The sequence below is a fragment of the Lemur catta genome, chromosome 13 (genome assembly GCF_020740605.2).
Source record: "Lemur catta isolate mLemCat1 chromosome 13, mLemCat1.pri, whole genome shotgun sequence".
NCBI lineage: Eukaryota > Metazoa > Chordata > Mammalia > Primates > Lemuridae > Lemur > Lemur catta.
The window spans coordinates 75,503,730-75,528,005 of NC_059140.1; the positions used below are offsets into that span (position 1 = coordinate 75,503,730).

The window sequence follows — 24,276 nt, forward strand, 5'->3', positions numbered from 1 at the left end:
GTTCTGGACATTCCAAATAAATGGAATCACACACCATGTGACCTTTTATGCCTGGCTCCTCTCAGCTGGCATCATGTTTTCAAGGTTCGTCCACATTGTAGCAAGTGTCAGTGCATCCTTGCTTCTTATGGCTGAATAATATTCCGTAGTCTAAATGGTAGCACGGTTTACTTATCCATTCATCAGCTGGGGGACGTTTGGGTTGTCCCCACGTTTTGGCTATTATGAACAATGCTAAGAACATTTGTGTGCAAGTGTCCGCGTGGATGCTTGCTTTCATTTATCTTGGGTATATACCTAGGAGTAGAATGATTGGGTCATGTTATACCTCTATGCTTAACTCTTTGAGGAGTCTTTTTAACTGTTTTGTTTGTTTTGAATTGTAAGCATTTTCTAATTGTGATAAAATGCACGTAATAAAATTTGCCATCTTAACCATTTTTAAGTGTACAGTTCAATGGCATTAAGGATGTTCACATTGTTGTACAACCATCACTGCCATCCTCCTTTTAGGTTTTGGTGAAACTATCCACACCATCTCTTGGGCGCTAGAAAAGGGAAGTAGCTTTGGCTTTGACTTGGCAAAGAAGTGGGTTAATAATGAGCAAACTCACTGTCTTGGGAATATGAGGGTCTAGGGAGATGGTCCCTTGCTACTTTAAAAAATATTGGGTGATTATAGAATGTTTTTTTTCCCTTTGGGTAGATGCCTACTAGTGAGATTGCTGGATCAAATGGTACTTCTATTTTTAGTTCTTTGAGATAAAGACATCTGCACTTGAATGTTTATAGCAGCACAATTCACAATTGCAAAGATGTGGAAACAACCCAAGTGCCCATCGATATATGAGTAGATTAATAAAATGTGATATATATATACCATGGAGTTCTACTCAACTACAAAAAACAGTGGTGAACTAGCACCTCTTATGTTATCCTGGGTAGAGCTGGAGCCCATCCTTCAAAGTGAGGTATCATAAGAATGGAAGAATAGGCACCACATGTACTCGCCATCAAATTGGTACTAACTGATCAACACTAAGATGCTCAAATTGAAGTAATATTCATTGGGTGCCGATCAGGTGGGAGGGGGGGTCACAACTAATGGGTGCAGAGCACACTGTGCCGGGCGAGGGCACGCTTGTAGCTCTGGCTTGGGCGAGGCAAAGGCATTGTATGTAACCAAAATGTTTGTACCCCCATAATATTCTGAAATTAAAAAAAATAAATAAATAAAATAAAAATGTTGGGTGAGAGGCGTGGGGGTGGGGCGACTTGAAGAGGCTGCCCGAGAACCGGGAGAAGGGAGGGAGTGAGGTGGGCTGCTGTCTGCATCCTGGGGGAGGGGCCCCTGGGCATGTTCCAGGGACAGCACCCTTCCCAGACATTTCTCTGGGCCACAGGTAGGTAGGTGCACAAGAGGCTTACTTTCCTGGGGACGCGTAGGTTCCTAGGTTCACATGGGCCCTGGCAGGTGGCACAGGGAATCCTGAGTATAAGGGACCATGGGTTGTATTGACTGAGTCATGGGAGAGTGTACAAGTGTGGGGCCAATGTATAGGTGTGTGTTTAGGGGAAAGCATCCTAGAGCTGGAAGAGGTCCCGGAGGAGGTTGGCCCAGACCATTGGCAGCAGGGTCTGACTGCAGCTCCCTCCACCCCGCCTCTTGGGAGGCTGTTGGCCTTGAGTTCTTTGGAGCCTTTGTGCTCCTCGACATGCCTGCCTCAGTCTCCCCTGAGCACGCCAAGCTGGCCTGTGGGTCCTGCCGTGAAGTTCCCCCGGACCTCCCTCCTCTCTCTGCTGCTCGTTTTGCGGTCACCCTGCCATGTTTGTACTCACTGCACTCCTGTGTTTTCATGAGCAGTTCTCTTACCTTCTCAGTCGCACGGTCACTTCCTCACTGGCAGAGGTTGTATTTTATACTCTTTTTGGTTAAGTCACTGGCAGAGAGAAATGCCAAATGTCCAAATTCAGGATGGGTGGCACAGTCTACCCAAGCAGCTCGTTAATGAGATAATTCTTTTAAAATATTGGCAAACCGTGTAATTAAGAGGTGATTGTTCACACATCAAACAGTTCTTCACATATACCAGAGGATTTCTTTAAATAGCAGCTCCCCCTGGCTGCATTTATCTATGTGTGTAGCTCATTAGCTATTTGGCAGAGAAATTTCGGAATGCTGGCTAAGAGCCAGTGTGGTGGAAAAACAGAATGAAACAAAGGGCGAGTATTGCTGGAATTATGTCATTGGTTCTGAGAAGTTCTCCAAGGATGTATTTACTTCAAAAAGTGCTTAATATATTTATATGCGTAATGCCAATTTGTTTATTTTCTTCAGCAATTCTGTGAACTTAGCAGTAGTTTCCTCATTGGAGAAGGGAGGATGCTGAGCAGGGATTGATACCAAAGTCTTCTCCAAAAGCTAAGCCTCGTCCCATTGCCTGATTGTATTTGCTAAGTGGGAGGATGGTCCTTGTGTCTCATTAGCCTTTACTGTCATTTCACTGTGCCTGTTGCCCCAGGGGACCTGTAAGTCTCAGGTAGAGTTCAGTACTATGAAAAATAATGGGCATCAGAGTGGGTTTAGAGTTAGACACGCTGAGGCTGGAGTGAGCGGAGACTCAGTTCATACCTGCTCTGTACAGCTGGTTTGTCACATGTGCAGTAGGTGTGACAGGGGCTCGGCTTGGGGGTTAAGCGAGATCATACACGTGCAGCGCCTTAGTCAGGAGGACACTGGTGCACGGTGGGCTCTTAACAGAAACGTCGCCTTTGTTGTTACTGTCAGCAGGGCTGTAACTGATGGTAGGTGTGCGCTTGTTGCTGGTCCAGAGGTACAGTTGCAGGACAGTTGGTGAGAGCGTGTCCTGTGGAGGTGGGGAAACGACTGAGTGGACAATCAGCGGATTCTTCCGCGCCAGCGCTTCCTCCCACCCCACTGTCCTCCTGCCCTGGTCACCTCTTTCTTTTATAGTCCGAGGGGATTTCTGCATTAGATGGCCCGTTGGTCCCTTCTAACTCTTAGGACTTGGATTTCATTTTTCATACTCTCAGGTGTGGAATACAGAGGCTCGCGGTGCATTGGCTCGCGAAGCATCACTGAGAGAGAAGCTGCTGTCCCCACAGCGGACACTGCCTCTCCCTTCCCACCGAGACACCAAAATGCTGCCCTTTTCATGACAAGGGCCCTTTTTAATATCAGGGCAACGGCGCATTAGTTTCAGAGTGTAGCTGCCTTTCCTGAGTGCAAGCCCTTCATCTGTGCAGTGGGGAGGGCAGTCGTGAGCACTGAGCAGGATGGGACAGGCACTCGGCGTGGGGTGGCCACCCAGCAGTCCCGTGGCTTCCAACTGTCCTCCCTCTCCATGCCACCCTCAGGGTGAAGGCATCTCCAGCAAAGAGGACCCTGGTTAATACGGGAATCATCTTCATCCACACTGCATCTTTTAATCCTTTAGTTCTTTCCTTCCTCTGCTTGCCTCTTAGTTACTCTGTCTCCTGGTTTGGGGACATCAAGGGTTCTCCAGGGATGTGATGACAGGGTTTTGCTTTCTCGTGAACATGGTTCATACTCATTTGCAGACATGATCTGTAATTTAAAAAATTATTATTTAAGCAGTAAAACATTGAAGAGCCCCGCTCAATTACATCTGTAGGATGCGTTGCAGCCACACTTGCGCACGGCCCGGCAGGCTTTGTCCTCCTTGGCAGGATGGGTACTTCCTTGCTGAGGGAGCTGCCCTGTGCACTGCAGGGTGTTTAGCAGTATCCGTGGCCTCTGCCTGCTAGCTGACCACCCTCCCTCAATTGTGACAACCAAAAATGTCTCCAGACACTGCCAGATGTGCCCCGGGGGAGCAGAGTCACCCCGGTGAGAACCGCTGCACTGCAGCTGGACCCAGCCCTCCCAGCCTCTCCCTCGGCCTCCTTTTTTTGAGCCGTCGCCAGATTTGCACCGATAGGTAAGAATGGCCTTCACTGGCCTTTTTGCAGCACATAGCCAAGAAGGATTTTGTCCACTTTTCCCAGAATATTTTGCATCTCAAAGGAAGGGTGAATCATCTAATTTGGAGTCCAGTGTTTTTTTTTCCTCAGTGCAGAGCCAGCTGGAGTACTCTTCATTATTGAAGGGTTGGGGGCAGGATAAATGTCCTGCTGTTATTTCCCTGACCACGTTTCCTTTAGAGCTAGTAATCCCTCCTCCCCTAATAAGTGTTATGGAACCACAAATGTCTATATAGATTGTATACTTTTTCAAACAGCATTTACATTTAAATTTCTTTGCTGCCGTAGGGAGTAGACAGAAACTGGTATAGGTTCCAAATAAAAGTGGAATCAGGGTGAACATTAGAAATTAGGAGAATACCACAAAAATGATAATTATCTGAGGCACTGCGTACGTTAATTAGCTAGATTTAGTCATTTCACAGTGCACAAGTGGGGCATCCCTTATCCAAAATGCTTGGAACCAGAAAGGTTTTGGATTTCAGATTTTTTCAGATTTTGAAATATTTGCATTATACTTATCAGTTGAGCATTGCTAATCCAAAAATCCAAAATCTGAAATGCTCCAATGAGCATTTCCTTTGAGCATCTTGTCAGTGCTCAAAAAGTTTCGGAATTTGGAGCATTTCAAATTTCGGATTTTCAGATTAGTGACACTCAACCTGTATATATGCTTCAAAATATCCTATTGTACTCAGTAAATACGTAGGATTTTACCTGTCAGTGTAAAATAAAATAATTTTTAAAAAAGAAATTAGGAGAAGAGATGAGATAATGACATTCTCAAGTGAATACTGGAGCCCATTCTGTGAATTTGCCTGGGGACCATTGGGGAATGGTGGAAACCCTGTCAGCAGGTGAAAGACAGTGCATTGCCTTTGAGAAGCCGGTAGGGGGGCTGTGCTGTGCTGTGCTGTGACCGAGCTATAGAAGCCGGGAAGCGTAGGCCTGTCGGGAATGGAGGGGAACGAGGTATGTGAAAGAGGTTTGGTTTCTGGCAGCATCCAGTTGTGTCCCTTGCAAGAACCGTATGTTATTTCAAAGAACAAGAGTCTGGATTAGTCTAAGATGCGGCGTTTCAGGACTGGAAGGCTGAAGGACAGAGGGGATTGCTCCCAAGTTTCTGTGGTCCAGAAAACCCTTTCAGAGTCACCGACTCTCAGCTTGTCTGTAGGCACAGCCGCGGGGGTGGGCAGTTCTCAGTGCAGCCCCCCAACTCCAGTACTGCAGACTCATCACGGGAGGGGCAGGAAGGCCTCAGACCTCACGGACCTCAGAGGACAGTTCTGGATTCCTGGGTGATGCCTGGGGGCCTGCCCTCTCAGTTCCACGAACCCTGGGGACTTTATCCTGCATGTTAGGTTCTGATTTCCATCCTCTATCTCGTTCCTTGAGGGGATAAGTTGTTTTAGCCTCTTAGCCCATGCTTGCTTTTAACAAGCATAAAACACTCACGGGGAAATTTCAAAACAATATTCATGTCAAAGGAAAAATTGAACTAATTATAGTTTGCTTTTACACATTAGAAATGCCCTCTTTCGAAGACTCTAACACCTTCCCCCATCCCCTTGGGAGCCGCCCGGGCTGTCCCATGGGAACCTGGCCATCTGGAAGCAGCTCTGTGCTTGCGGAGTTATTGTTTGAAGTAAGTAGACTTAACAGAAATCTCCAGACTGCGTTGAGCTGTGGTCCCCTGTACCTCCATTGCTGACAGCCTCTCAACCCAGACGCCAATAACCATGACATCTGACCTTTGCATGGGACACAGCCCCTGCTTGTGTACTGGGGGCTCATTTGTTTTCTCATTTTATGCCTTTGCTTTAGGAGATCCAAGGGTGCTACTTCCAGTTAATATTTCATCTGTTCTTATTTTTTGAAGAGGTCTTTCCAGAAATAGAATGTTAACTCCACAAAGATCGGTATTGTGGTCTAGCTTGTTCACTGCTGCATCCCCAGTTTCTGAAACTATACCTGGCACTCAGCATATGCTTGTTGAGTGAAGGATAAAGACTCATTCACAGGCAAAGCAGCTATATAAGCTGCCAAAGAGTTGGGCATTATGTTTAATAAAATAAATCAAAAGACATTTTTAGTGGTTCCTACCAATATACTTAATGGCAAGATCTGATTCTTTTTGATTTATAAATTGTTCAATGTTATGTTAATTGTTATGTGTACTGATTATTTTCAGATATTGTTTCATATCTTCCCTTGTGCCAGGTATTCACTATTAAATGTGCAATCTTGTGCCCATAACAGCGTTTCAGTTGATGGATCTCGTATACCACAGTGGTTCCATGAGATTATAATGGAGCTAAAAAATTCCTATCGCCTAGTGAAGTTGTAGCCTCTGCGACATCCTACTACAAGGCATTACTCATGTTTGTGGTGATGCTGGTGTGAACAGACCTACTGTGCTGTCAGTCGTAGTATAAAAGTATAGCACATACAATTATGTGTAGCACATAATACTTGATAATAAATGACTGTGTGACTGGTTTATTTATTTATTATACCATACTTTTTATTGTTTAGAGTGCACTCCTTCTACTTATATTAAACAAAGCTAACTGTAAAACGGCCTCAGGCAAGTCTTTCAGGAGGTATTTATTCCAGAAGGAGGCATCGTTATCCTGGGAGATGACAGCTGCATGTGTGTTACTGCCCCTGAAGACCTCCCGGTGGGACAAGATGTGCAGGTGGGAGACAGAGATATTGATGACCCCGACCCTGCATAGACCTAGGCTAATGTGTGTGTGCGTGTCTTCATTTTTAACTAAAACATTTAAGAAGTAAAAAAAATAAAAAAGAAATTTTTTAAAATAGAGAAAAACTCACAGAATAAGAATATAAACAAAAATATTTTTGGACAGCTGTACAGTGTGTTTGTGTTTTAAGCTAAGTGTTACTACAAAAGAGTTAAAAGTTAAAAAAATTTAGAGTTACAGTAAGCTAAGTTTAATTTATTATTGAAGAAAGAATGTTTTAAAATAAATTCAGATTAGCCTAAGTGTACAGTGTTTATAAAGTCCACAGCAGTGTGCAGCAACGTGGCCTTCATGCTCACTTGCCACTCACTGATTCACCCAGAGCAACCTCCAGTCCTGCAAGCTCCATTCCTGTAAGTGCCATGAACAGGTTCTTGTTATCTTTTATCCCATATTTAGATATGGTTATACACACAAACACTTACCGCTGTGTTGCAGCTGCCTACAGTATTCAGTATAGTAACATGCCGTACAGGTTTGTAGCCTAGGTGTGTAGGAGGCCCTACCATCTAGGTTTGTTTAAGTACGCTCTGTGGTACCTGCACAATGACAAAATCACCTAATGACACATTTCTCAGAAGGTGTCCTTGTCATTAAGCGAAGCGTGGCTGTGTTATAATGTAGCGCCACGGTATTACTGCCGCAGTTCTGCACTCCCCAGGTGCTCCTGGAAGCCATCGGGGTAGTGCTGTAATGCTGCTTGCCATGTTTATGAAACAAACAGAATTAAATTCTTTAGGTCTGATGTGCAGCATTTTCATTACTCTGCTTTTAACAAAGGAATTTTCAAATCTCAAAAATTACAATAAAGTGGTTGGAACATTCTTGAATTAAAGCAATACTAATGAATTTATTTGCTATGCATTCCAGTCCATTAATCCTGATGAGTTCACCCTGGATTAATGTACGGCATGCCTTCCTTTAGTCTTTTAATTCTAGCATTAACTGCTTTTATAGCATGGCAGGAACCCGGAGCAGGAATCACTGTGGCCGGCTGCTGTGCACATGGGCAGCTGGGCTGTATTCACGTCACGGGGCAGCCCTGCACACAGAGGTTCTTGGACTGTTTGGTCTTGGAACCCCGGTATGCCCGTCTAGACTGTCGAGGACTTCCAGGAGCTTTTGTTTATGAGCGTTGTATCTGTCAGTATTTATAAATTAGCAATTAAAATTTAGAACAACTTGAAATAATTATGTATTAATCCACCTGAAAATAACCATAAGGAACCCATTTTGTGTTAACATAAATAACAGTTTTATGAGAAGTACCTGTTTTCCAAAACAAAAAAATTCAGTGAGGAGAGTGGTACTGTTTTACTTATTTACAAATCTCTTTAATGTTTAGCTGAATCGAAGGCAGCTGGATTCGTATATCTGCTTCTGCATTCAGTCAGATTTGATGTGTTGTTTTAGCTGAAGTATATAAAAAAAAATATGGCCTCACAGGTATGTGCGTAGAAAAGGAGGAATACTTGAGTGGCCTTTTCAGATAATTACAGGTGTTCTTTTTTGATACTACACTGAGACTCGACAGGTGGTTGTTGGTGCCACTGGGGAATCTGGAACTCTATCAATGGGCTCTTTGTACTGTAGGATATATGGGCCTGTTTTGGACTTTGAATTAACCTTTTACCTGTGCATGATTCTGTTTTACTGAATTATTGTTTTACTGAGTTATGTTGATCTTCTAAAGGTTTCCTCATGTATTTTAACAACATCACCCCAGTGTCATGAGAAAACTCAAGTTTCAGGAGGCTGTTCAAATCTTGGCTGACTACAAGTTTCACAGATGTCTAATTTTTTTCTTGAAAGCTCAAATTGTATTAATATCATTGGCAACAAATGTTGCCAGTTGTTTCCCTTCTGATTTCTGTCCCTGTTCTTCCAGAGTTATCTTCCTAAAATACAAACCCGATGCTGGCTCCCAGCTATCCCTCCCTCGCTTCAAGAATAAAGTGCAGTTTTCTTGTCTTATCCACAAGGACTTGCATGACTTTGACCCCAGCCCCTAGCACTTTGGCAGTTCCCAGCCTTTTCCAAACCTCGGCATTATTTTTTTAGTGAGTTAAAATAACACAAGTTTAGTACCTTACAGTTCTGGAGGCTGGGAAGTCCAAAATGGGCTCAAATCGAGGTGTTGGCAGCAGCGTAGGGGTGTGGGGGGGATTCCTTTCTGGAGGCTCCAGGGGAGAACCCATTTCTCACCTTTCCCTGCCCCTCCAGGCAGGCTGGAGTCTCCTCTCGTATTCAAAGCCCGCGGGGGCTGGTGGAGTCCTCTGCACATGGTGTCCCTGTGACGCCAGCTCTTCTACTCCCCCTTTCCTCCTGTGAGGACCCTCAGGATCACACCAGGCCCAGCCAGGGGAACCCCTCTCTCGAGGTCGGCTGATCAGCACCTTTGTTCCTTTTGCAACCTGAGTTCCCCTGGCCTTGTAACCGGCACACTCACAGGTCCCCGGGATGAGGACGTGGCCATCTTTGGGGGCCATTGTCATGTCTGCCACACTCAGGCCTCTGCATTTTTGCCGTCAGTCCCCACTCTGGAACACTCCTTTCCCTCGGTGAAGTCTTCCTCGAAACATCAGCTCGTTGCAAAAACCTTTCGTGAAATCTGCAACTGCTTTCTGTTCTGCCAGGACGGAGGCTGGGACAGGGACCCGCCACGTTGCACCCGTCCCTCTGTGGGACACCTGGACGCTGTGTCCCTGCTGGGCTGTGAGCCTGACCCTGTCGACCCTCGTTGCTCTCCTGCTCTCAGGGCACATGATGGAGCATCAAGAGATAGCAGTCTATTGGCAGTTAGGGACATTCGATCATGGGCTGGGCTTTAAATACTATTGAATTAATATCCAGTTTCTTGGGTGTGATAATGGCATTACTATCAGGTAGGACGGTGTTATTCTTAGGAGTTACTTACCAATATGCTTAGAGGTCAGATGTCATGATAGCTATAGCTCTCTTACCACATGGGTCTTGAGGAACGTGTATTTTATTTAAAGAAAGACAAAGCAAATCAGGCAAAATGTTAAATATTGGTAATTGTAGACAGAATAAATAAATATTCATTCAACTTTTCTGTAGGTTTGACATTTTCAACATAGAAAGTGAAGAGGAATGAAATACCCATGTAGAATGAATGTACAAAAGGTGTTGGGGGTGGAATAGGGTTCCAGGTTGTGGGAAGTTTGGTTGCTGCTGTTGAAGCTGTAAAACTCCAGCTGTTGATTAGCATCTTTATGTGCATTTGCGGAGCAATGATCCTCTCCAGGTTCACATTAGGCACAGATCAGAGTCTCGCAGCTGAATGGTACCCGTCCAGCTCCCGGTGAGGGCAGGAATCTGTGCAGAGCGTGGACGGTAAGATTTAGAAAACAAAGGACTTCACATGCCATGCACCTGGGAGGTTTTCCTGGCGTGCCCTCCGGCTGCGTTCAGAGCCGGCACTTCCGTCACTGGCCAGCACTGGTTGCCTTACTTGTTGGACTGCAGGCCACGCCCCAGACAACAGAGTCCTGCATTTAGGGCAATCTTTGGCCCGTCCTGCTGGAGTTAGGGGCGGGTGTGTGCTCCATGCCGTTATGCTATGCCAGCTGGCGAGCACAGGAGGACTCCATCCCCGAAGGGCCCATGACAAGAAATGCAGTCCAGGTGTGTCCTGAAGACACCAGCTAGGGTTTCCTGCCCCTGCTGGCCTCGCTTCTCCACCCCAGTGTCAGGAGAGGACTCATTCCCCTTCGTGGCCCCTACTGGGGGCTCAGAGCTTCCGCATATCCACTTCTCTGCCCATGTGACGTGTGACAATTTTATATCATCCTCTTTAAACATGAAGATCCATTTGTAGAGGCAGAGCACTGGGATCCCTGGTTGGGAGGTCACCTAGTCTGGTTTCCCACCTGTTCCCTGGATTCCGCCGGTGACTCCCCTGGTGCCTGATCAATCCCCGCGGTGGGACCCATGTGCCTGCTCCTGCCCTTCACCCGTCTGCAGTCGATGCTACCGTTGTCGTGCGGAACTGAGCTGAACCAGCCCTCCTTGGACGAGCTGCAGACTTGGAGGTTCTGGGGCCAAAACCAAAGGCGTCTCATGGCTCTTCCTTGCCTTTCAGGAGCTGGAAGTGCCCTCATACCCTCCCGAGACGTCTCTGCTCCAAGATCCAGGTGATCCTCGGGTGACAAGGTGTTGACCCTCGCATCGTAGTCCAGGTACCGTCTGCCTGTCAGCACTGCAGCGGGACGGTCTCTTTCGTGCTGGAATGTATTATTCATTCAGACCTTTAGTTGCCTGTTCTTTTAAGTTAACTGACAATTGAAACCTTAAGTTTTCTTTTTAAAATTTCTTACTGCTGTACTTCTTCAGACTCATCTAGCTAGCTAGCTGTTCAAGCCCCTTGACTCGGCAGAAAAGGAGTTTGTCTTTTCTCTTCAGTGTGTTCCTTACATTCCTGCGTTTCCTTCAAACAGAACTCTAAACGTCCTGTGGCTGCTGCAGGCCTGGTCACCAGGGCAGGCCGTGGGGAAGGACCCTCCTGCAGCTGTCCCGCCTCATTCCTGGCGCAGATGCTGGGCGCTGTCGTGCTCCGTGCGCCACCCTGGCCTGTCCGCACTGGCCTTCGCTGCTGTTTGTGCCTGTGACTCCTGAAGCCCTTGCGTTTCTCAAGGTCAAGGGCCGGTTCCAATTTCCTTCCTGCCACAGGACTTTTCGTCTTGCTCCTGTTCCTCTCACCCTTCTCCTGACTTTAACTTTTCACCCTTTTACGTAAGAATCCTGCCGAAGCTTGTTCTTGGGTTTAGGGACTGTGACCATCTGCTGTAGGGCAGTGTATTGCGGCTGTGCCTGGGAGCCTGAGAATTCTCAGGGGGCACAAGAGCCAGTCGGGCCAGCTGGGGGTGGGGTTCGCCAGTGAGGGCCCCCTCCCCTCTTACCCCATCTCTCTTTAAACAACAGTAGCTCCAGTTTGATCTGATTCTTATATTCGGCTTCAGCATAGGATGTAGTTTGGGAAAAATTGTTCCACTGTAAAAATACTTTAAACTATTGCTCTAGTTATTTTCCCATTAAACTAAAGACATTTACTGAGTGTAGAGACTTTATCATTATCAGCACTATTTTATTCGTCACAAAAAGTAGAGGTAAAGTGTTTTCAGTTGAGAGAAGGGTGTGTGTGTGTGTGTGTGTGTGTGTAATGAAGTTCTCTCGCTCACATTCTTACAGTCATTTGAGACCACTCACATCTTAATTCCCAGTCTGCAGCTAATTAAGAATGCACACACAGTCAGCATCAGTGGCCCACGCTGAGCTTTTAATCAGAAGGACTTTGGGGGGATATAGCCGGTGACCTTTGCCACATGTAAGCACCTTTGAGCAGCTGCCCTGAAATAAGAATTAAGGAGGGGGCTGGTGCCCACAGCTTCCAAGTTCACAGGGAGGATTAGGCTGTAAGTAAGCACCTTGTTTAGGAGGCTGTTGTACCCTCGTAAATGTCAGAAACAAAGGTGCAGAATTAGCAGGTGCACCGTCCCGAAGACAGTAGGTAAAATTAGACCCTGGCCCGTGGGGAAGCAGGAGGACATTTTGCATGGGCCAGAAACCACTGTGTGCTGGGGCGTGTGAGCCTCAAACACCCTTTTCTTTCCTTCTGGGTTTAGGTGCTTAATTAGTAAAATTGCTTAAATTAGAGTGAGTGCATTCTACTTTCTTCCTCTTTCCACACCAGGCAGATGTGTTTCTGCTGTCTTCACAGACTATTTCAGAACCTCTTCCTGTGTTACCTAACCCTGGGACTGAGTGTTGACATTGGAGTGAGCAGTGAAAGTCAGACTGTCCCATTTCTTGGGGCCAGGCCATGCTGTGCCCAGGTGTGTGGGGCAAGCCCATGGATGGTCTTCAGGCACCAGTCCTGAGCTGTGCCCGAATGGGGGGAATTCGCAGCCCACTGGGCACCGGCATGATGTCGCCCCTTCTTGGGTGAAGAGAATCCAACCAGGTGGTGACACAGATGGTGCATGTTCTCGAGGCCTCTTGGTCCCATTCGGACTTGTTTATGTTCCGTGGTTTATCATACGCTGTCCTATCGCAGCATGAGGGCAGGGAGCTTCTGTTCCATTCCCTGTTGCTTCCTCAACATCTGGAAGTCGGGAGGGCACATGGTAGGGGCACAACAAGTACTCGTCGTCTGGGTGGGTGGTTGTGGATAGTTACTTGCTTACGCGTTCACTTCCCGACTGTGAGCACTCTGAGGGCAGGGACAGTGCAGGGTACATCTTTTGTAGCTCCTGTAACTCCTAGAACAGTAGCCCAGGAATTGTAGGATATGCACTTTTTAAAAAATGAAATAACAGCTATTTAATCCAGAAGGAGGAAGTTACTTTCAAATCATTCAGCCTTAACCGAGAAAGTGTAGTTTCAGGTGAAATAAGAGTTAGCCCCACCATTGAAGCAGAGTTTAAAGTTTGGGCCTCTGGTTTTTAGCTCCTTGAGGATGCAATGAGGGAATGAATGAATGCAGACTCACTTACCACACAGGAGGGTTGGGACTGTGTATTAGTCACCTACTGCTGCGGCTTAAGACAATGCACATCTTATTTTCTCTGAGTTTCTGTGGGTCAGGAGTTAGAGCACGGCTTAGCTGGGGCCTGTACGTAGGGTCTCGCAAGGCTGCAGTCGAGGTGTTGACCAGGGCTTGGTTCTCATCTGGAGGCTCGACTGGGGAAGTATCCTCTTCTAGGCTCCTCGGGTTGTTGGCCGAACTCATTTCCTCGTGGCTGTAGGACTGGGGTCCCAGCTGCTTGCTGGCTGACCCGATGGCTGCCCTCAGCTCCCCGAGGCTGCCTGCAGGTGGGTGCCAGGCGGGCTTTGCAAGCGTGGCCGCCAACTGATCAGGCCGGCCCCGCACAGATCACCCGCCCTTGCTCTTTGAAAGGAGGGATTGAGAAGTGGTTACCATCTGCCGTCTATTTTTGTGAGAAATTATTTCACTCCTTTCTTTTTTCTACAGTGGTCCATGCCTTTAAATCTGTCGGAAGGTCACAGCTCCACAGGGTCTGTTTGTCCCTGCAGCCAACACGGATGTCCCGTGCCACCCCTGACCCTGCTGGCCGGTACGCGGCCCTGGAGTGCACAGTCCTACTTCAGGAGCGTGGTGTGGTGGGTTAAATGGCTTTCTGTGAGCCACCTGGGAACCTGATTGCAGTCTTGTCACATCGTTTTGTTCAGGGAAATGTGGTCCCCAGTCTCAACCGACCGGCTGGTCAGTGAACTTGTAGCAGGCAGGAGGGCCTTACAGTACGTTCTTCTGTGGCAGCGGGGACTGGAGAGGGTGATATTTGGAGCATAAATAGAAATGGTATTTTTGGCCTTTCAGAATTCTTACAAAGCAGTGGAAGTAACCTGTGCTCTCCCCTCGTTCTCTGAAGATGTGGGGTCTCACTGTCATACAGCAGTAACCAAGGGAGGGAGGGCTTTGACTGGTCCCAGTCTGGAACACTGACGTGAGCACTGGCACATCGAGAGGCTCTGGGGTCAAGTCCGGTGGCATCCTGGGGTGACAGCCTGTGGCCCTGGTGCTGCTCTGGAGCCTTCCATGAAAGCACAGCAGGTGGCACTGCCTGTGACGTGTGATAAAGTACGGTCCGTCTGATGGGCTACGAGCCCCTCACACTTCACCCCACCCAAGCGGTTACAGCGGCCCAGCGACCGGGGCTGCCCCGTCCACCTCTGGCTTCTACCTGACCCTCAGGCGCTGGCCTCCCCTGGCCCTGATCGTTCAGGCCGGCAGGCGGGTGATGGCCATCTGCTTCTGGAATTTCAGGCAAATCGAATCACATTCTCTTCTCTGATAGCGGCTGCTCAGTTAGTGCCCACTAGGACGTCCCTCTGAGCATATGACATGACGAGAAAACCTCACGATTGTTAAAGTAAGGCCGGCAGTCGTTGAGGGTGGAAGGCAGGCAAGCTGGTGACCCGTGCCAGGAGGCTGTGACCATCCCTTCGGATCAGAGATGCTTTCTTTCTGGAGCGTCTGCAATTTTGGCCACCAGTGAAGAAGTGTGTGTGAACAGGACAGGAGTGCCTGCCACGAAACACGCATTTCCTGCTCAGGGATTGCCTCTGCCTGACACGGACCTCATAGATAATTTCCATGGTAACCACGGGCGTGTGCCTTACCCGTTTGTCAGGGCTCTTCGAGGAAAAAAACAGGGACGGGGAACAAATGGCAGGTAAATATGAAAGGTTATAGCATTTGCTTGCGCAAAGGTGCTTTATTAGTTGGATTAAAATGTCGTGCTCAAAGGTGAACCTACTGATTAGCTACCAAAGAGAAGGCTGGGCCTCGAGCATTTGGAAGTCCTTGAGTCCAGAGTTTTCCACACAAGACAGTTTAGTCTTCCCAAGGTAGTATTTTGTGGATGTCTTTCCTTGACTTTAAAACGTTGCCTCTAAGAAGAGGCATAAATCCCTCAGGGGCCCCTTGCGATGCCCCCCAGGGGCCATCCTGCCCTGCCCCTGCCCATGTCACAGGCCTAGTGTCTGTCTGAGGTGCCACCTGGTGCCCAGCAGGCGTGTGCTCCATCGCCACGGTGAGGTAAGGGGTGAACTGCAGAATTCATCCGTGTTCCGTACAGAGTGAAGCACACTCCTTGCCCTGGAGGACCGCGTTGAGTAGGTTGAGTTGAGTCAGTGGGCGGAAGCTCGGTCCCCTGCTGAAGCAGGCGCGATGGTGACTGCCATCTTTCCCTGCTTCTTCCTTGTGTGGCCTCCCCCGCCCCCCCGGCACCATTCCCCAGGACCTGTGGATCCTGATTCAGAGGCCAGTTCAAGGCTTTGGGGGCAGTCAGACTTGAGTCTCATGGCACCTTCCGTGGTTCGTGTGCCCTCAGGCAGGTTACAGTTACCTGGGGGAACATGGAAAAAGTTATTTGACCCGTGGTGAGGCTGGGCATTGTTACTTTAAAAAATCTCCCCGGATGATTGTAATGTGCGGTGAGGGTTGAGAATTACTGAGGTGTCATCAAGCCTAGGTCTCCTCCTGTCCAGAAGGCAAGGTATTGCCCGCCTGATAAGGTGGTGTGAAGGTCAGATAAAGTAAGTTGCGTAAAGGATCTTGCATTTGGCTGGCGCCCCGAGATGTTAGCTGTTTTTAGTTATTAGGATTGTTTTCTGATTTAAGAAGCAACATGTCATTATAGACAACATGGCAAATAACAGCAAAGATGAAAACAACAGTGAAAACACTCTTATAATCTGAAGATAACCTCAGTGAATATTTTGGTATGCTACACCCACATACGTGCTCACTGGGATTGCATTATGTACTTTTTGACTTGATGTTTTCCCGTGGCATGAAACTGCGGAGAAGAGTTTGGGGGGTGCGTACCATTTCAGCAAGAGTCACGCTGTAAAGAGCTTGCTGGGTTCCTTCATGTGACAGCATCGTCAGCTTTCAGCCCCCGGGGTTATCTGTTTGGGCCCCTGCAGGGTGTGAGTGGTGGGGTCTCTGCGCTCCCCGTGGCAAGAGGCAGGATGCTGTGCTTTGCGGTCTCTGCCATCCTCTGGCTGGGACCTCTGTGAGCAGTTCCTTGGCTAATTGACTTCCTCCCCCGTGCCTGGAAAGTGTTCTGCCCCAGGGACATGCACCTGCGGTGGATCCCACGGCTGCTGTCCTGCAGAACCTCTGACCCCTGCCTCCTCTGGTAACCCTCTTTTGGTTTTGCCGTACAGACTCAGAGTGGTGGGTGGCGAGCATTGCTGTGTGTGGGCATCTCTGAGGTCCCCGGGGACTTTGTGCTGTCAGCCGCTGCCGAGTCAGCAGACAGAGGCAGGTTGCTGGGAGGCCGGGCTCCCGGGCTTTCTGAGTGTGGCTGAGGCCATGAAATCACCAAGGCCTAAAGGACAGGCCAACGCCACCTGGGTCAGCACAGCCATCACGTTGGCCCTGTGCCCCCTTGTGCCAGGCTCGAGAAGTCACATGCCCTACAGTGTGTGGATTTCAGAGGAGAGTAAAGTGTCTTTCCCAAGTGAAATTCCCAACTTTTCGCAAAGGATGTAAAGGAGTGCCCAGGTGCACTTACTGGCTCCATGCCTCTGTTCTTTCCCGTGAAAGGACACCTTCCCCCCCCATGAAAGCCTTTGAGATGGACAGTTAACCTTTTCCTGGTCCCACACTCTGCCATCGTCCTGTCGGCCTGGCTCTGGGAGCCCCTGTGTATGTTCACACACAAACCAGCCCTGGCACTGTGCTTTCCCAGGGTCAGGACTGGGCATTTGTGCATTTTTCTTAAACCCCAGCTTTGCACCCAGCAGGTGTGGGATCAGTCATTTTGGGTGGATTCAGTTATATTCTTAGCCATGTCCCTGATGCCTGGGGTCAGCGAGGCATAGACCCCGAGGCTTAAAAGAGCCCAGGTCCAGAAGCCGTGTGTCGCTGCAGGCGAAGCCTCTGCCCTCACAGTGGCACTGGGACCCTGCAACACACTGTCTCCTTCCTGTCACCCACTGCAGTCATTTTTTTATGTTCCACCATTTTTGAACCACCCCTCCCATCGGTTCCTTGGTTTACTCTCCCCGGGTCAGTTTTCTCATGGTCATGGGGCTCACGTGGCCTTTAGTGACTCTGCAGCAAAGGTGCTCTCTGCTCACCCTGCAGGTCTCCCTTCTTTCGCAACAACGCCATGCCTGCCTCCTTCTTGGGTCTCCGTCCTTAGTGGCTACCAGTGCCATCTGCACTCTGATTTTGTTTTTCTTTTAAAGTTCTTGCACCTGGGCCTCCTGACATCTGGGGGGAAGTGGATCCTGCTTTGAGATCACTTCCTTCAACACGGGTTTTTCCCTTGTCCTCGAGTCTCCCACAAGGGCCAGCATCCTAGAATGTTCTTTCCTTGGAGCCTTCTCCCACCTCTGGTTGCAGATCAGTGAGTCGGGACACTCTGTCCCTCCTTGTTCATGTGGCTTGTACCTTCACCCTGGAGCCCTCCAGGTACCGCCGGGGTGGCCACCCACACGCCAGCCCTGAGGTTGGCCAGACAGTCTTGCTTTAGGGAAGTTGAAACGGCTTCAATGACTGTGCCCACCACTTAGTGCTGTTCCTGATGCTGCCAGCCTGGCAAAGACCGAGATCCTTCCGCGTGGTGCCCATGTCCACCGCAGTCTTTCTCTCGGTGGGATGAGAGGTTTCATTCCAAATGTTGAATTCAAGTCATCTGGGGCCTTGGCCCTCTGAAAACCACTGACAGGAAAATCTGAAAGTATTGACTTAGTAAATATTTCAGTATGAAGATTTTCTTTAAAGGATGGCATTTCTGAATGTAGTATAACAGCCTGCTTTTGACTCCTGCCTGCCCTTCCTTAAGCCATCAAGCTGGACTTTTCCAGTGGCGGAGTGATCGGATAAATCTGCGAGTGCAAAAGTCATACCATTCACATCTACCCCCCTTTATCAGAAATCTTTAAAATAGAACATAAGAAAGTCTTTTTCTCTGAAATTCTGACTCACTCGGTCATTTTACTCCCATTTTTATGTAGCGATTACTGGAATAGAACATGGAGTTAGAAGGGAAAAGGACAGATTTTCTTTGCTTTTCTAAGAGGATACCACCCAAGGTAAGTGCTCTTTGATAATAAACGACTGCACAGCAAGATAGATCTGAGCCCCTTGGCGTGGCAGGATTCCTGTCAAACCCCCAAATGAGAGCAGGTGGCAACCATTGCACGGATTCCTCCCCACAAGGAAGGGAACCCACTTTCCAGACAAGCCTCCCACAGCATTCTGGCAATGTTCCGTGCAAACCCCAGCGGCGGGGAGTCCATATCCACGTGACGTTGTTGGGATTGGAATGGTTAGATTAATTTTGTGTAGAGAAGCTTCCTTTAGCTTCCCCGTTGGCTGAACGACCAGCTTTAGAGTCCTGGCATGAGTGTAAGTCCTGGTACAATGTGTACAAAATGCTGATAAGAAGATACCACTTGGAGAACAGGTTTTTGCATTACTTCCAAGGAGACAGAAAGGCTATTTCGTAAAGTAAACCCAGGGCATCGTAAATATCTCATTTTCTCCTACCCTGGGAAGTAGAAATGAACACCTAAGCTGAGACATTTATGTTCTTCAGGTTAGTAGCCCTGGGCTTCTCAGCAGCAGTTGGCTGCATTTTTGTTCCAGTGTCTTCCAAAGGAATTGAGTTCTCCCTTTCCCCAGATAGCAAGCAATACTTAAGAAGTAACCAAGGTAAAACTAACCTGTCAGGGTCCCTGCTGTGTCCCCCCTCACTGAGATACAGAGCACTTCCCTCCGGGGCTCTGGTGCAGGAGGAGCGGGCCAAGACTGTTCCTGAAGCAAACGAGCCACTGTGGACCTGTTCGGGAGACGGGAGCTACATCGTGCGTGACTGTGTCTCCAAAGAATTCGCTCCCTTTTCACATGACATTTGAAAACCAAGTCTGTACGTAAATTTATAGCATTTAGTAACCTGCCCCCTTCACTCTGAAGGTGGTGCTGAGGTCCTCCTAACGTAAGTCACTTGGTTCTTTGAGTGGGTTTTCTGCTGGTGAGAGCCGTCCGGTGCTGGCAATGTCACAGGTGCATATGTGCACACCTGCTTTGCACCTGTGCATGTCTAAGAACGTCATTTGTCCTAATACGAGGTCCCTGGGTTCACATTTGCTTTCTGCTCCAAGGAGGCTCAGAACCCTGTTATGGGAGCGTGTCTGGGTTCTGGTGTGCCCCTTGTCAAGAATCCCAGTTGGGTCACTCCTGTGGCTTTGGCTCTGCCCAGAACAACAGTGTGCTTTTGAGAGAGGACTACAGACTGGGGACCAGCCCTCCCAAAGGAAAGGGCCCAGGACAGGGACAGGCAGGAGGCTCCTTCTCACTTTCTGGGCAGTCAGGTCACTTTGTGAAGCCTGGGGAAGAAAATGCTGTTGAGTAGCATTGTCTTTGCCTTGCACTTGGCTTTTAGCGTTTGGAGGAGAGAATCCACTCAGTACTAACCAGAAATTACATCCGGGATGGATGGGAAGAGACAGGCACTGTCTCCGTGCATCTACCAGCCACATTCCCCGGCCAGATAAAAACAGTGCGAGCGATACAGAGCTCTCACGCCCGCTTCCCTCTGAGGCTCCCGTTTGCTTAAATACTCCTCTCCCCACAAAAAGTGATGCTGAGAAGTCACTTTGCAGCCATTTTTGCTGAAAGTTATGTTGCAACATTGCACCTTCCCTTGCTACCTACTGTCCAAGTAGTGCTTTGCTAAATGCTTTGCTGTGATTTACAGTTTGACTCACATAAATCAGCTTAAATCGTGTGTGGAAGAAAAGAAAAAGGCAGTTCTGGGAGAAATCGCCCCCTGTGCTGACTGGAGAGTGCCGGAGCCTTCCGCAGGCCCTGGTGTCCCGGCAGCGGCAAGTCCTTGGTTCCCCCTCCTCTTCTTCTTCCTCCTCCTCCTCCTCCTCCTCCTCCACCTTGCTGCCACCCTGAAGCCTTCTCTTAACTGTCCGGGAGGCCTCGGGCCTGGCTGCCTTGCTGAGGCACCTCACACCTGCTCCTGGCCCAGAGCTTTCAGAGACCGTGCACGCACTGCCAAAAGCAGCCCGGGAAGCTCTGGGCTCTGTGCTCGTGCTTCCCTGGTCCGCATCACGGGCCTTTCCTGCCTTGTCACACCCTGGTGTCTGATTGTCCCACTGCGCTACGTCCCACAAATGGCGCTCCCTCCTCATTTCCTCTCATTTCCTCCCCCGCTTGCTGTGCCCTGGAGTCATTTCCTTCCCACCTACGATGCCGCGGGAACCCCAGATGAGGAGTGGCCGACTGCACCTGCAGGGCGCTGCGACCTCTTCTGACACTTGGCTCTCCGAGTTATTTTTCCTCCTCTGTATGTGAATAACAGGGGACAGGATCAGATGATTTCTGTTCCCCGTTCTAGCTAAAAGTGTCCTGAGTCCTGAGATTGTTTCTCTTTTCTTGGCCGGTCGGGTAAAATGCAGGAAGGACACCCCCGGGTGCCCCGCAGCCTGGAGCCTGGCGGCCCAGTGGGGTGCCCGCCGCACTTGCCCCCCCAGCGGCTGCCGGTGCACAGGGTGGCAGGCAGGGTCAGGCACGGACTTTTCTAGACCTGTGAGCTCCATTGAGACTGTTTTCTTTTCCAATGACTTAATTGTAGCTAAGTTTAGGTCAGTAAACACCAATTGATAATCAAGAGGAAATATTAGTGATTTTCCTGTAACTCAGCAGCCAAAAGTCATGACGATAGCTTATCTCCGCACATGCTGTTGTTTTGTTTTAGATTTTTTGATAAACTCTTTGTTTTAGATGTATAGAAAAATTGTAAAACGCTACAGAGATTTTCCATATACCCTTCGTTGTTTCCGCTGTTATTAACATGTACCTTACACTGGTTACAGACGGTGTTGGTACTGCGTTATTAACTAATGTCTGTGCTTTATCCAGGTTTCCTTAGTTTCCCCCGACGTCCTTTCTCTGTCCCAGGAGCCCAGGCAGGATCCCACGTGACATTTAGTCCTCCTGCCTCCTCTTGGCCCTGACCGTCTCTCACACCTTTCTTGCTTTGATGACGTTGAGAGACCCGGTCGGGGAGTTTGTAGAATGTCCGTCTCCTGGGCTGTCTGATGGTTTCCCCGTGATTAGAATGGGGCCCTGCGTTTGGCAGGACCGCAGAGGGGAAGCGCCCGCCTCGTCACATCACGCCGTCAACGTGGCTGTCACTGTTGTTGGCCTTGATGGCCGGCCCAGGTGCCGGGTTTCTCCACTGCAGAGTGACCCCCGTGTGCTCCCCACCCTTCCGTATTGTCCTCTGCGGGGGGAAGTCTCTGCAGAGCCCACCTGCGGGAGCGGGGAGTGAAGCCGCACCTCTGTGAGGACGGCTGCTGGCTGGTCCCGGCCAAGGGGTCACCCATGGTGCCCTCCTGCTTGGGCAGGTGGGATCATGTGTCAGAGGAGAGCAGCCCCAAGGCTGCCCTGGGGTCACTGTTCCTGCAATGTAGGCGTCCCCGGGCCCTCACGGGTGACGGGGGGGATGACGTGAGCCAGCCTGTGATGGAGACGTGTCCCCTGGTGGGGAGCACTCGGGAGCGTGTCAGCACAGAGGGCCACATTCAGCCCAGACAAGTGCTTCCTCCAGTAGTGACGGCTGGGAAAAGCCCTCACTTGTAATAACCCAAAAATTTTCTGCTCTGGCCCTAACTCTCTGTTAACTTAGAGTGGAAACAACTTGGTCTTTATGCTCAGAGGATCCTAGAAAGATCTAAATAGCATTCTCATTGCTATTCCAGACCTCTGGGTTTTAATTATCACGGTATGGTTTGGTTTGCCTCCGTTACAGTATACTTGAATGAGCACCTTGTCTTTCCCAGTAAATTATGTGATTTCTGAGAGGGGAAACAATTTGTGTTCCCCATCCTGGGTAATTTCTGCCCACGGAAGATTCTCAGTTAAGAGGAACTGGAATCAGTGTGGAAGCTCAGAGACCTGAGTCAAGTCCGCTGGGCACGTGGCCCTGCTGGGACATCTCTACACCTGCCGGTGAGACCCAAGACCGGAGAAGTCATGCTCTTTTGACAAGTGATGGTGGAATTCGGAGAATTAAAACATTTTAGCAGGAAATGGTTATAAAAGACCTGGTCACTGTGTGTGTTTCGGTAATGGAGAAGACGAGGGTAACTGTGAGTAAGAAGCAATGACTCAACGCCTCTATTCTTTTTCGGCAGATTTGAACAGCAGAATGGGGTGCAAAGTACTGCTCGACATTGGCCAGCAGATGCTGCGGCGGAAGGTGGTGGACTGCAGCCGGGAAGAGAGCCGGCTGTCCCGCTGCTTGAACACCTTCGACCTTGTGGCCCTTGGGGTGGGCAGCACGCTGGGAGCCGGCGTCTACGTCCTGGCCGGAGCTGTGGCCCGAGAGGACGCGGGCCCTGCCATCGTCATCTCCTTCCTGATCGCCGCCCTGGCCTCGGTGCTCGCCGGCCTGTGCTACGGCGAGTTTGGCGCTCGAGTCCCAAAGACGGGCTCGGCCTACCTCTACAGCTACGTCACCGTCGGGGAGCTCTGGGCCTTCATCACCGGTTGGAACTTGATCCTCTCCTACATCATCGGTAGGTCCAAGGCCTGGGGCCTGCGCCCTCCGCTGCTTTTCTGCCGGCTGCTACCTCCAGCATGTGGGCAGGTGCCCACCTTCCTCCCCGCATGCCCCGAGTCTGGCTCTTCTGCAGGAGCTGCCTCCTGGCTCACCTGTCGTAACGTCCCGTGGTCCCTTCGTGGAAGGTTAAGTAGCCTGTGGGTATCGCCATACTGGCTCGGCCTCCCCTGCCCTGTGCCCTTGTTCAGGGACCAAGCCAGGCCACGAGCAGGTCACTCCTGTTAACAAGAGAGACATAGAGTTAATGGGATGTTTCTAATTTGTTAAAAAGTATTTAGTTTCTTTTAGTATTTTTTTCTGATTATTAGAGTAAATAGTTCTCACTGAAGGAGAAAACATTGAGAAATAAAGAAAAATACAAAGAGGAAAGTAGACATACCCATTGTTACTACTTTTGTGAATTGGAACGTGTAATATATTTTAATACAGTCTGTCTCTTCATACAATGGTATATAGTAAACAGTTCTCCTACTGTTAGCTGTTACTCCAGACTAGTATTCCCAATGGTTGCACACCATTGTATAGATTTATATGCACAGCATAATTGGTTGGATGTCCTTATGGGATGTTTAGATTGTTTCCAGTTGTGTTCTTGTTGTTACGAACAGCTAATTACTTTTTGTCTTCAGGCATAGCCATGATTTTTTTCTTAAAACCTGTTGAAGAAGCAGAATGTCTCTGTAAGTGGGGCTGTGTATTTTTAAGGCCTTTGTCGATGTGGTTCTCCACGCTGCCGGGGCCCCAGCCCTCACTGCCAGCCCCGGGCATCAGCCGTAAACACAGCCACCCGACAAACAAGGAAGCCAGAAACGAAAGGTCTGTCAGCTCTGTACACAGACATGCTTTGCTCCTGTCTAACGTTCTTTGCATTTTGACTACAGTTGAAGTTGAACACATTGACTTAAAAGAAACAAACCCCTGAACATAAGAATAAGCAAAGGATATCAGTGGCCACTTCACAGAAATAAAAATACAGATGCCCCCTAAACATTCAGTTTTATTTTTTAAGCAAGCTTTTTGGTAATGTTATCAAAAACCAGCAAGAAGTGGTAAGTTGAGGCGTGTGGGTCCTGGCTCGCTTGGGCGTCAGCAGGGGAGCAGCACCTTCTCTCTCTCTCAGCAGCTGCAGTATCTGCCGAGGACCCGCAGAGCTTCCTCTTCTGGGTTCTAAAATAAAATTCATAATCTTTCTTTTTTTTTTTTTAGTTCAGCATCAAAACTTACAACCACAAATGGTTCTCACAAGCTGAAGTCTCTCAGTGGGATTGTAGCTATTTTAAATGGACCGTTATGTTTCTAGAGGATTTACCTGGGCATAAAATATACATTGAACATGAAGCGCTTGCTGCTTCTAGACCAAAAAA

The 24,276-nt window shown here is 48.9% G+C and overlaps 1 protein-coding gene across 3 annotated transcripts in view; it reads left to right on the top strand.

Annotated features, from left to right (window-relative positions):
- The window catches only part of SLC7A1 (solute carrier family 7 member 1), a 69,986-nt gene that overhangs the window by 25,757 nt on the left and 19,953 nt on the right, over positions 1-24,276 (top strand). For all 3 annotated transcript variants that reach the window (XM_045566771.1, XM_045566773.1, XM_045566772.1), the window contains exons 2-3: positions 10,879-10,975; positions 22,485-22,868. In XM_045566771.1, the coding sequence (XP_045422727.1) occupies positions 22,499-22,868 (370 nt within the window). In that variant the 5' untranslated portion in view covers positions 10,879-10,975; positions 22,485-22,498. The remainder of the gene's footprint in view (positions 1-10,878; positions 10,976-22,484; positions 22,869-24,276) is intronic.